Raw genomic sequence first — 12,907 nt, forward strand, 5'->3', positions numbered from 1 at the left:
GATTGCCCAAGGGCTTAGGTCAGTGCTCTGCAGACAGTAGGTACTCAGGCAATACTATTGCTTATTAGTATTATTATTAATTATAATTCTGGCACTTGTTAAACACTTACTATGTGCCAACACTGTTCTAAGCCCTGGGGTAAATCCAAGTTAATTAGGTTGGGCACAGTCCCTGTCCCACATGGGACTCACTGTCTCAATCTCCACTTTCCAGTTGCGGTAACTGAGGCCCAGAGAAGTGAAGTGATTTACCTACGATCACAAAACAGACAAGTGGCAGCAGAGCTGGGATTAGAACCCATGACCTTCTAACTCCCAGGCCCATGCTTTACCTACTATGCCACTCTGCTTCTCTGATTGCTGGCCTTCCCCAAGTGCTCAGTACTGTGCACTAAACTCAGCAAATATTGCAGGAAACCCCCGGGGCAGGGAAAGGGTTTGTGTGAGGGTAGGTTGCAGGGGGAGGGGGCCCAGGGGTTCTTGTGGTCTTGGTCCTTCCTGGGACCAAGCACGGGACCCACAAGGCCTCCTATGAGTCTCCCCATTCCTACCAGACATTATACCAACCCCAGAACCCAAATGTTTCTCTTGGACTCAGCACTGGCAGGGCTACAAGTGACCACCCCCAGCCCAGCCCAAGCATCAGCTCAGCCCAGCTCTCCTGGTTTCTGAGTTTTCTGAGTTGAGGAAGGGCCAGCCTGGTCTACCGACTCCCCCATGTCACACAAGGGGTAAAAATATGGGCCTGAAGGTGGGAACAGTGGGGAGCCAAAGATTAGGACTGAACAATGAGGTGTCAAAGACATCAAGATGGCCCTCCCTCCCCAGCAGATTTGGTGGGACTGGCAAGGTGAGAAGCAGAGAGGCACAGGGGCTGCTCAATGAGGCCCCCCGGGATCCTCCTTCTGGAGCCCAGCCCGCTGAGACAAAATCAATGGAAATAAGACAAACAAAGGCAGAGCATCCCTTGTCCCCAACTCTGTTTCCCAAGCTGGTCACCCTGGGGAGCCAATTAGCGGGGAGATTATTCACCACTCCCTCAGTCCTACAGCATTTATGTACTTAAATCACTTTATATTAATGCCTGCCTCCCCTTCCAGATTGTAAGCTCATTGTTGGCAGGGAATGTGATTACCAGCTTTGTTACATTGTATTCTCCCAAGTGCTTACTACAGTGCTCTGCACACAGTTAAGTACTCAATAAATAAAATGAATTGATTGATTTACTTGGCTATTCTCCTGGGGCTCTCTGAAACCTTGCTATATTAGCCACATGACAATTCCCTGGGGTCAGCCTCTAGGGCCAACTGGGTCGGCTGCTGTCCACGCCATAGGCTCCCCCCTCGCCAGCCAGCTGCTGTCAGTGTCTCCACCTCCCCTCCTACCAGTCAGTGCCTCAGACTCCCCTCCCACCAGTCAGCCGCAGTCAGCGCCTTGGGCTACCCTCCTGCCAGTCAGTGCCTCGGGCTCCCCACCCACCAGTCAGCCACTGTCAGTGCCTTGGGCTCCCCTACCACAATCCTGGCCCAGAACCACCCTAATGGATGGAGCCCAGGGGACCAATCCCTGGGGCAGGGTGGGAGTCATCATGGGGTGGAAGGAAAGGGGGCAGCGAAGTGGGGGAGGCCCTGGGCCCCAGCTGAAGCCCCCCACAGGCTAAGGGTGCCTGGGGGACCTGGGGGCTGGGGGGCTGGCACCAAGAAGACGCTAGCTCTGCAGCGACCCGGAGCAGGGGGAGGGTACGTGAGTGAGTGGGGCTGGAGCAGATGCCTGCAGGCTAAACGCTTCCCCCAGGGGTGGCGAGGCTGGTTCAACACAAACAGGCGGGTCTGTCCAAAAACAACTGTAAAAGTCCAGCCATCACTGGTCTGGTAATAAATAGGAAATCTACACGCCGGCAGGCCCAGCCACCTGGGCCCCCTGCCCGCCCATAGGTGGGCCTGGGGCTACTCGCTCTGCGGCCGGTAGGCCACGGTGGCCGCGGCCTGGCTGCTGCAGCCCTGCAGTTTCCCATTCACCACGAGGAGGAGGGGCGTCTCCACACGCAGGCTGGGGAAGGAGAAGGCCTGGAGAGAGAGGAAGTCAGCTGCTCAGCACAGGCCCTTCAGCCCATGCTAGCACGCGTGCGCACGCGCGCACACACACACACACACACACACACACACTTTCTCTCTCTCTCTCTCTCTCTCTCTTCCCTCCCCCCCACCCCCACCTCAGACCTGCACAGGCACACGTACCTTGCCCTTGTGCTGGATGTGATGCAGCCGGAGGTGGGGCTCCGGGATGGCCACAGAGTCGCCGATGAGGACCCCCCAGCTCTGTGCCATATTGTACACAGTCACTGCGTAGCATGGCCCCTCAGAGTCCGCGAGCCCAAATGTGCTGTTAGCATGGGAAAGGTGGGACAAAGAGGAAGAAACTGGGTCACCCCCTCCCCAGCATCCAATTCCCAATTCTCCTTGGGGTTCTCCAAGCCCTGAGTTGGGTACAGGCACCCCACCCCTACCCCTCCGGAAAATTCCTACTCCCAAAATGATCCAATTTATTCAATTTGAGCCAGACAGGATTGTTTTAGCTGTCGGGGGTGGTGGTCTGTGCTGGCTGAAGTCTCTAGGCTGTTAGCTTGCTGCAGGCAGAGAACGTGCCTGTTATATTGCTATATTGCATTTATTCATTCATTCATTCAATCATATTTATTGAGTGCTTACTGCGTGCAGAGTACTGTACTACGTGTTTGGGAGAGAATAATATAACAATAATCAGACACATTCCCTGCCCACAACAAGCTACAATCTAGAGTGGAGAAGACAGACATCAATACAAATAAATAAATTACAGATATGTACGTGCTGTGGGGCTGGGAGGGTGGAAGAACAAAGGGAGCAAGTCAGGACAATGCAGAAGGGAGTGGGAGAAGAGAAAAGGGAGAGCTTAGTCGGGGAAGGCCTACTCTCCCAAATGCTTAGTACCGTGCACTGCACACAGTGCGTGCTCAACAGATAGGATCGACTGATTGAGTCAGGCTTGGGAGCCGGGAGGAGAGAGCGGGGAGGAAGTCTGTGCTGAGGCCGGGTTGGGGGTGTCCAGGCTGGGAGTCTGTATCGGGGCTGGGGTCTGCACTTACAAGGGCACCTTCTCCTCGGTCGTGAGGCTGAACAGCACCTTCCCAAGCACGACGGTGCCGCTGTTGGCTCCAGGCCTCAGGGCACTCAGAGCCGTCCGCTCCAGCGTCATCTTCTGCCCAGAGGCCGCCTGGTAGCGCCCATCCCCACAGGGGCCCAGCTGGGCCGGCCGCAGGCTTCCCAGCATATTCTGCAGCTTCTTGGTCTTTACCTTGCCCTGCAGCATAGGAAACGGAGGCCAGGGAAGGGAGGTGAGGGAATGCAGGAAGGGGGCAAGGAGCTGGTCACCCACCCCCACTACTCACCCCTTCCACTCTGCCCCAAGCCCATTCCCTGAGGCATTGGGCCCCGATACCTTGCTGTCCAGCAGGCTGGTCAGCCTGTCCAGGAAGTCCAGCAGCTGCTGCTCCCGCCGCTGGGGCTCGGGCCAGGCTGGGTCCAGCACTGCTGCCTGAGAGAAACCTTGCAGGGCCTCGGCGTAATTCTCCTCATACTTGTACAGCTGTGGGGAAGGGGAAGCGGGGGAGGCGGAGGGGGAAGCAGGGGAGGAGGCTGGTCCCAGCTCGGCACAGTAGCTTCTCCCCATGCATGACTATATTCCACTCTCCTGCTCTGCATTCCATACTCACCCCACCAACTCCTGGACCAGGAGCTACCAGGAGCCTCCTCAATATGCAGTCCAAAGTGGACAGAAACATCCCCAACCTGTCCACCTCCACCTCGGTCCCCCTCCACTTGCCCCACGCCCAGCCTCACCGTGGCCCTGTTCAGGTGGAGGTCAGGGTTGCAGGAGGCTGTCCTGTCCACCTTCTCCTAAAAGGGCAGCAGGAACACGGCCACTCAGAGGGGCCAGGCCAATGTCCTGGGCAGCTGGGAGGGAGGGCTAGGTTGCGCGGAGGGAGATGGAGCCAGAGGCTGGTCTCTGCCTCTGGGGCTTTGAAAACAGACTCAGGGTGCAGTGGACCAGGGGGAAGGCAAAGGGGACCGAGGGCCCCATGGGAAGGCAAGAGCCATCAGCTAGGGGTCCTCAGGGGTAGTGGCCCCAGGGAGAGGGGTCAGGGGAGGGAAGAGGGGCGTCTTAGGAGGAGTGGTCCCAGAAGAAGGGCCCAGAGGACGGGATGGTTCCTGTCACCTCCCTCCTCTCCTCCCTCAAGCATCCCCTTAGGGGTGGCCAGTACCCACCGCGTGTGCATAGGCACTTAGGGCCTGCTGGGAGACCTTGGGGTTCTGGCCTGAGTTGAAGAAGAGGGAGAGATAGGCGTTGCCCAGGATATCTAAGAAAGACACGAGTACACACGGAAATCAGAAAGTCCCATCTTTCCCGCCGACCCTCGCCGGGTCTAGGGCTCTACATATTGCTTGAGTCTAGAAAAAACAAGCCGGTATTCCCGCTGCCCCCAGTGCTGTCCAGCGGCTCCCAACTGCTTTGCAGGAGAGGCAGGAGTGGTCAGAAGAAGCGAAGGAGGCCGGAGAGTCCCGGGTGGGGCCAGCGTGTGCGGCCAGAGAAGCGCCACAAGCTACTCAGCTAGCAGCAGGATCCCTCCAGGACCCCGGCCGCTACCGCCACCGCCAAATCGCAAATCCCACATCCAGGGTTCGCTGCCTGGGGGCTCAGCTGGTGCTGGGTTCCGAGCCCCCAGGTCCGCTGAGTCTCTGGGCTTACTGCTGGTCCTCAGCACCTGCCCACCTGCCGCCGCCCCTGCCCCACCCAGGACATTCAACCTCTCGGCTCTGTTTCTGATAACCTGCCCCCTCCTCCCCTGAGGGTGGGGGAGGGGGCCTCTTCTGCCCCAGGCTGGTACCTGTGGGTATAGTGGGACAGGCGGGGTGGGCTCACCCCCTCGGCAGTCAGCACGGAGGTGCTCAACGGAGCTGGGACTGGGGGGGACTGATTCTGCCCACAGGCTGGGTGACTCGGGCACGCCCCAGAACTTCTATTCTCCACTACAACTGCTCCCTTGGAGAAATCATTCATTCATTCATTCAACCATATTTATTGAGCGCTTACTGTGTGCAGAGCACTGTACTAAGCGCTTGGGAAGTACAAGTCGGCAACATATAGAGACGGTCCCTACCCAACAACCGGCTCACAGTCTAGAAGGGCTCACAGTCTTCAACTACTACCTCTGAAAAAGATACCCAAATCTGCATCTCCAACCCTAACCTCTCTCCCTCTCTGCAGTTTCACAACTCCCCTTGCCTTCAAGACATCACCACTTGGATGTACTCACGTCACCTCAAGCTTAACATGTCCAAAACAGAACTCCTCATCTTCCCACCCAAACCCTGTCCTCTCCCTGACTTTCCCATCACTGTAGATGGAGCCACCATCCTCCCTGTCTCATAAGCCCGTAACCTTGGCATTATCCTTGACTCCTCTCTCTCATTCAAGCCACATATTCCAGCCAGCACTAAATCCTGTCGGCCCCACCTTCACAACATCGCTAAAATCCACCACCTCTAACCAAACTGCTACCATGTTAATACAATCACTCATCCTATCCCACCCAGATTACTGCATCAGCCTCCTTGCTGACCTCCCAGCCTCCTGTCTCATCCCACAACAGTGCAGACTTCACTCTGCTGCCTGGATCATTTTTCTTCAAAAATGTTCTATGTTTCTCCACTCCTAAAGAACCTCCATTGGTTGCCCAATCACCTCCACATCAAACAGAAACTCCTTTACTATCGGTTTTAAAGCATTCAATCACCTTGCCCGCTCCTACCTCATCCTGCTACTCTCCTACTACAACCCAGCCTGTATATTTTGCTACTCTAATGCTAACCTTCTCACTGTACCTTGATCTCATCCATCTCACTACCCACATCCTGCCTCTGACCTGGAATGCCCTCCCGCCTCAAATCCTAGTTACTCTATCCAACTACAAAGCCTTACTGAAGGCACAACTCCTCTAAAAGGCCTTTCCTGACTAAGCCCCCCATTTCCTCTTCTCCCACTCCCTTCTGCGTCGCCCTGACTTGCTCCCTTTATTCATCCCCCTCCCCAGCCCCACAGCACTTGTGTACAATATCTGTAGTTTATTTATTTATATTAATGTCTATCTCCCCTACTCTAGACTGTATGCTCGTTGCGGACAGGGAATGTGTCTGTTTATTGTTGCTCTGTACTCTCAAGCGCTTAGAACAGTGCTCCGCACACAGTACGTGCTCAATAAATATGACTGAATGAATGAAGCATAGGGGAAGCAGCATGACATAGTGGATAGAGCACAGGCCTGGGAGTCAGTAGGTCATGGGTTCTAATCCTGACTCCACCACTTGTCTGCTGTGGGACCGTGGGCAAGTCACTTAACTTCTCTGGGCCTCAGTTACCCCATCTGTAAAATGGGGATTAAGACTGTGAGCCCCACGTGGGGACAAGCTGACTACCTTGTATCTACCCGAGTGCTTAGAACAGTGCTTGGCACATAGTGAGCGCTTAACGAACACCATAATTATTGCTATTATTATTAATGAACTTCTCTGGGACCCAGTTTCCCCATCTGTAAACTGGAGAGAGAAAGCTCTGCCCCTTCCTGCCCTCAAGAGGGGTAGGAACGCAAAAACGAGGTAGCGGGTGGAAAAGGGCAATGGAGTGCCAGCCACACAGTAATGGTGGATATTCACACACATGATCACACACACACACACACACACACACTCTCTCTCTCTCTCTCTCTCTCTCACACACACACACACACACACGAGAACCCCTAGTTTCCAACAAGCCCCCAAAGGAGATGGGGAACCCCCAGCTGGCCTAGTAGACCCAGGCCGGAGGAGACACTCACACCAGGAGCGGCCATCGTGGACATCCATCTGCACGGCCAGCTTGGCTTGCCGGACACTGTCCACCACGTGGCGGGTGTGCTCATCCCCACTCTCAGCCCGCAGCTGCCGCAGGACCATGGAAAGGTTCTGCAAGGAGACCTTGTTCTTGCACTGCACACAGAGGGAAGGAAGGCAAGAGGGGAAAGGAAGAGACAAGAGAGAGACAGAAAAAGATAGAGACAGTCAGTCCCTCCTTCCTCCCTCCCTCCCTTATTTCCAGTTGTGCCCCCCCCGAACACCCCAGTCCCATGGACTGAGACCGGATGGGAGAGCCTCAGGGCCTGGGGCCCAGGCCACTGGGACCCTCTCCCTGCATTCGCCAAGGGAAGGGGCTCACGTGGGTGAGGGCTCCAGAGAAGCAGGTGTGGGCTGCAGTCAAGTCCCCTTTCTTCCAGTAGACCTCGCCCAGCTGGTTCCAGGCCTCCACCAACCCGGGCTCCAGCTTCACGGCCTTAGACAGCAGCTCCTCAGCCCGGGGGCTGTAGTCGGGAGTGACATTCAAGGCCTTCCCGGTCAGCAGCAGGGCCAGTGGTTGGACCTGGACAGAGCCTGGGAGGGATGCAGAGAGGAACTGGGGCCAGGAGTGCAGGCTGGAGCTACAACTAGGCCCTGAGCAGGGGCCAGGATTGGGGCTGGGATCCAGCCCAGGAGCACAGGCTGCAGCCAGGGCTAGGCCCGGAGCAGGGGCCAGGATTGGGGCTGGGGTTATAGAGGCTGGGGTTATAGACTGGGGTGATAGGCTGGCCTCCAACCAGCCCAAAGCTGGATTAGGACGGAACAATAGGATGGGATCTTTTCCACCCTACAGCCCTGGCCCTGGGTGGGGGCACAGAGAGTCAGAGGGTGGGGGCAGAGAACAGGATCCCTCCAGGCTGCCCAGCTGGGATTCAAAGGTGATACCCCAGCAGGACTTTGGGGAGAGGCTAACTGGGGTCAAGGGGAGGGTGGTTGGTCCTGACTGGAGGGGACTGCCAGAGAACATACTTCCCATCTCTTCAATCTGCTGCAGGGCCAACTCCATCTCCTTCCGCACATCTTGGGCTTTGCGGCCGGCCGCCTCCACACCGTGCGTCTCCAAGTAGTGATCCCGGAAGGCGTACAGATGGTCCACCAGCTCCTGGGGGCCACGGCAAGGGGGCAAGAGGGATGTCAGGGGCTGGGGGAGCCTGGGCGGGAGTCAGGGAGCCCAGGAAGGGTTTCTTCCCATCCTCATGGCATAGCAGATACAGCACGGGCCCGGGAATCAGAAGGTCATGGGTTCTAATCCCGGCTCCAGCACTTGTCTGCTGTATGTCCTTGAGCAAGTCACTTCACTTCTCTGTGCCTCAGTTACCTCATCTTTAAAATGGGGATTGAGACTGTGAGCCTTACATGGGACAAGGAACTGTCTCCAACTCAATTTGCCTGTATCCATCCCAATGTTTAGTACAGTGCCTGGTACATAGTAGGTGCTTAACAAATGTCATAATTATTATTATTATCCCTCTGGAGGGAGGATCCCAGAGTTAGAGATCAACTAGTCCACCTTGCTGCCTTCAATCAGGACCCCTAATTTAAGACCGGGAGAAGGAGCTGGGGCTGAGCGAGACCTCTGTGCTGCCTTCAATCCTGAGAACCAGTGCTCTGTCGACATGGTACTCTCCTGGTTCTACCCCTACCTCACTGACCTCTTCTCTTCCATCTCTCATCCCCTAATCATGACCATCCCACAAGGCTCTGTTCCAGGTCCCCTTCTTTTCTCCCTTTACTCTCAGCCTCTCTGGAAGCTCATTCTCCCACTTGGCTTCAGATACCTCTATCAACCAACTCCCCAAATAATTTCTCCAGTCTTCTCACCTAACCTACAGTCTGGAATCTCCTCTTGTCTCTAAGACATTTCTTCTTGAAAGCCCCACTGACACCTCAAACTCGACAAGGTTAAAACTGAACCTACTTCCTCCTCCTAACTTTTACACCTCTCTCAGTAACACCTCCATTTTCCCTTTTCCAGAAGCCTGCAACTTTGGTGCCATCCTTGACCCTTTCAGTTCTCACATTCATTTAATTGCTAAATTCTGCCAGTTCTTCCTCCACAACATGACCTGATTCTGCCCCTTCCTCTCCACCCAAATAACTACCAAACTGCTCCACTCTCTCGTCATATCATGATTACGCTACTGTGTGAGACCCTCCACTGGTCTTTCTGCCTCCAGCCTCTCCCTCCTCTAAGCTATACACCATGACGCCAAACGGATCTTCCTCTGGAAATGTCTCTCAGCACGTGTCTTGCCACTTCTCAAAACCCCTCAATGACACCTATCTCCCGTCACATCAAAAAGGAACTCCTGCCTACTGACTTCAAATTTCTCTTCACCTGCAACTCCCCGACCTGGAAATTCTTCCCTCCCAACCAAAATCTGCCAGATGACAACTTTCCTCAACTTTAAGGTTCTCCTAAAAATTCCCCACCTCCTCCAGGAAGCCTTCTTTGATTAATAATAATGATGATAATAATAACGGTATTTGTTAAGCACCTATGTGCCAAGCACTGTACTAAACGCTCGGGTGGATCCAAGCAAATCGGGTTGGACACAGTCCCTGTCCCATGTGGGGCTCACAGCCTCAATCCTCATTTTACAGACAAGGTCACTGAGGCCCAGAGAAGTGAAGTGACTTGTCCAAGGCCACACAGCAGACAAGTGGCCGTGCTGGGATTAGAACCCATGACCTTCTGACTCCCAGGCCCGGGCTGTAGCCACTAAGCCATGCTGCTTCTCATTTTTACAGTGCTCTGCACACAGTAAGCGCTCAATAAATACAACTGAATGAATGAATTTGGGATTAACTCCCAACACCCCAAATGTGTCAACCCAATCCCACTCTTGGCCCTCTGAAGTTGCATTCTTATCCTCAGCACCTTTGCACAATATATATTTTTATTTGTAGGACAATTACTTATTTCATCCTGATGCACTTGAATACGACTGATCGCCTTTTTGACTGAAAACCCTGAGCGGCTGGGTCAGTCCTGGCAGGAGCTGGGGGAGAAGCAGCATTCAGCAGAGTGTTTCCAGCCTGTAAACCCTTCAAGAAACCGCCTATCACTCTCTTATAGTTTACTCTCCCAAGCGTTTAATCTAGTGCTCTAAACACAGTGAGTGCTCAATAAATACGAATGATGGAGCTGTGTACATCCTTAATGTGTAAATCCTACCTAACCTTCTCACCGTGCCTTGTTCTTGCCTGTCTCGCCACTGACCCTGGCCCACGTCCTACCTCTGGCCTGGAATGCCCTCCCTCCTCAAATCCGCCAAACAATCACTCTCCCCCCCTTCAAAGCCCTACTGAAGGCACACCTCCTCCAAGAAGCCTTCCCAGACTAAGGCCCCTTTTCCTCGACTCGCTCCCTTTGCCCTCCGCCCCACCACAGCACTTACGTATATATGTATAAATCCGTAATTCTACTTATTTATATTGATGCCTGTTTACTTGTTTTGATGTATGTCTCCCACTCTCTAGACTGCAAGCCCACTGTGGACAGGGATTGTCTCTCTTTATTGCCATTTTGTACTTTCCAAGCGCTTAGTAGCCTTCTACACTGTGAGCCCACTGTTGGGTAGGGACTGTCTCTATATGTTGCCAACTTGTACTTCCCAAGCGCTTAGTGCAGTGCTCTGCACACAGTAAGCACTCAATAAATATGATTGATTGATTGATAGTACAGTGCTCTGCACACAGTAAGCGCTCAATACGATTGACTGATTGATAGTACAGCGCTCTGCACACAGTAAGCACTCAATAAATTCGATTGATAGTACAGTGCTCTGCACACAGTAAGCGCTCAATAAATTCAATTGATTGATAGTACAGTTTTCTGCACACAGTAAGCGCTCAATACGATTGATTGATTGATAGTACAGTGCTCTGCACACAGTAAGCGCTCAATAAATATGACTGCATTAATGAATGTAACTATTGTTGCTGCTACACCTACAGTTAAGTGCAATCACGCGGAAAGGGGTTCAGAAGGATACGCGATTATAGAGAAGTATGGACGACTGCAGACCGTTTCACACAACTATACCCCCTGCCTGACTTCAGACACAGAAGCGGCCTGGCTCAATGGAAAGAGCCAGGGCTTTGGAGTCAGAGGTCATGGGTTCAAATCCCGGCCCTGCCAACTGTCAGCTGTGTGACTTTGGGCAAGTCACTTCGCTTCTCTGGGCCTCAGTGACCGCATCTGTAAAATGGGGATTAAGGCTGTGAGCCCCCCCGTGGGACAACCTGATCACCTTGTAATCTCCCCGGCGCTTAGAACAGTGCTTTGCACATAGTTTGTCCAGAAACGCTCTGGGCATGTTACTCCCCTCCTCAAAAACCTTCAATGGCTACCAATCAATCTGCACATCAGGCAGAAACTCCTCACCCTGGGTTTCAAGGCTGTCCATCACCTCGCCCCCTCCTACCTCACCTCCCTTCTCTCCTTCTCCAGCCCAGCCCGCACCCTCCGCTCCTCCGCCGCTAATCTTCTCACCGTTAGGCCTCGTTCTCGCCTGTCCCGCCATCGACCCCCGGCCCACGTCCTCCCCCGGGCCTGGAATGCCCTCCCTCTGCCCACCCGCCAACCTAGCTCTCTTCCTCCCTTCAAGGCCCTACTGAGAGCTCACCTCCTCCAGGAGGCCTTCCCAGACTGAGCCCCTTCCTTCCTCTCCCCCTCGTCCCCCTCTCCATCCCATCTTACCTCCTTCCCTTCCCCACAGCACCTGTATATATGTTTGTACATATTTATTACTCTATTTATTTTACTTGTACATATCTATTCTATTTATTTTATTTTGTTAGTATGTTTGGTTTTGTTCTCCGTCTCCCCCTTTTAGACTGTGAGCCCACTGTTGGGTAGGGACTGTCTCTATATGTTGCCAATTTGTACTTCCCAAGCGCTTAGTACAGTGCTCCGCACACAGTAAGCGCTCAGTAAATACGATTGATGATGATGATGATAGTAAGCGCTTAATAAATGTCATTAAAAACAAAAAACACGATTGACTGATTGATAGTACAGCGCTCTACACGTAGTAAGCGCTCAATAAATACGATTGATGATGATGATGAGAGCTCACCTCCTCCAGGAGGCCTTCCCACACTGAGCCCCTTCCTTCCTCTCCCCCTCGTCCCCCTCTCCATCCCCCCATCGTACCTCCTTCCCTTCCCCACAACACCTGTATATATGTTTGTCCATATATATATATGTTTGTACATATTTGTTACTCTATTTATTTATTTTACTTGTACCTATCTATTCTATTTATTTCACTTTGTTAGTATGTTTGGTTTTGTTCTCTGTCTCCCCCTTTAAGACCGTGAGCCCACTGGTGGGTAGGGACTGTCTCTTTGAGTTGCCAACTTGGACTTCCCAAGCGCTTGGTACAGTGCTCCGCACACAGTAAGCGCTCAGTAAATACGATTGATGATGATGATAGTAAGCGCTTAATAAATGTCATTAAAAACAAAAAACACCTACAACTAACCGTCCGGGCACCCGGTGACCAACTCCCACAGTCCGAAATGCTCACTACACACAGACACACACAGACACACACATGGAAACGGGTGTGTTGAGGCCCCTCTCCGTCCCGCGCCTCCGCCGGGGAGCCCACCCTCCTTCCTCCTCCTTCCTCCTCCTTCCTCCTCCTCGTGCCCCGCGGCCAGGCCGACCTGCAGCATCCGCAAAGGCCCCTCGGGCTCGCCGGACCCGCCGGCCATCGCCCCCGGCCCTCGCCCCCGGCCCAGGCCGCGGTCCCGACGCTCGCCCTGGGCAACCTGAAGCCGGAGCCGGAGCCGGGCCACAGCGCCCCCCCGCGGCCTGGAGGTCTCGCGGCGGCGGCGGCGGCGGCGGCGGCGGCCTCCCATCATTCATTCATTCATTCAATCGTATTTATTGAGCGCTCACCGTGTGCGGAGCACTGGACCGAGCG

At 54.0% G+C, this 12,907-nt stretch overlaps 1 protein-coding gene across 2 annotated transcripts; it reads right to left on the reverse strand.

Moving 5' to 3' along the window:
* Positions 1-1,841: 1,841 nt before the first annotated feature.
* TTC5 (tetratricopeptide repeat domain 5) lies at positions 1,842-12,721 on the reverse strand. 2 transcript variants are annotated; one of them, XM_038741267.1, is made up of 10 exons: positions 12,648-12,721; positions 7,938-8,070; positions 7,291-7,502; positions 6,914-7,064; positions 4,305-4,396; positions 3,879-3,935; positions 3,478-3,624; positions 3,125-3,339; positions 2,238-2,382; positions 1,842-2,066 (listed from the first exon to the last, which is right to left on the reverse strand). In XM_038741267.1, the coding sequence occupies exons 1-10, from the start codon at positions 12,693-12,695 to the stop codon at positions 1,947-1,949; spliced, it is 1,320 nt and encodes a 439-aa protein (XP_038597195.1). In that variant the 5' UTR covers positions 12,696-12,721; the 3' UTR covers positions 1,842-1,946. The 2 variants fall into 2 exon arrangements, with proteins under 2 accessions (XP_038597195.1, XP_038597196.1); XM_038741268.1 differs by lacking the exon at positions 3,879-3,935.
* Positions 12,722-12,907: the final 186 nt, after the last annotated feature.

This window comes from Tachyglossus aculeatus (genome assembly GCF_015852505.1).
Source record: "Tachyglossus aculeatus isolate mTacAcu1 chromosome 12 unlocalized genomic scaffold, mTacAcu1.pri SUPER_6_unloc_1, whole genome shotgun sequence".
In the NCBI taxonomy this organism is placed as follows: domain Eukaryota; kingdom Metazoa; phylum Chordata; class Mammalia; order Monotremata; family Tachyglossidae; genus Tachyglossus; species Tachyglossus aculeatus.

What these genes read in the sequence shown, in the direction of transcription:
- TTC5 (XM_038741267.1), bottom strand. Translation starts at nt 12,695, where the DNA reads ATGGCCGGCGGGTCCGGCGAGCCCGAGGGGCCTTTGCGGATGCTGCAG. An exon ending in GGCCTTTGCGGATGCTGCAG is followed by an intron (nt 8,071 to 12,647) that starts GTCGGCCTGGCC and finishes CGTGGCCCCCAG; the next exon opens with GAGCTGGTGGACCATCTGTA. An exon ending in GCAGATTGAAGAGATGGGAA is followed by an intron (nt 7,503 to 7,937) that starts GTATGTTCTCTG and finishes CATCCCTCCCAG; the next exon opens with GCTCTGTCCAGGTCCAACCA.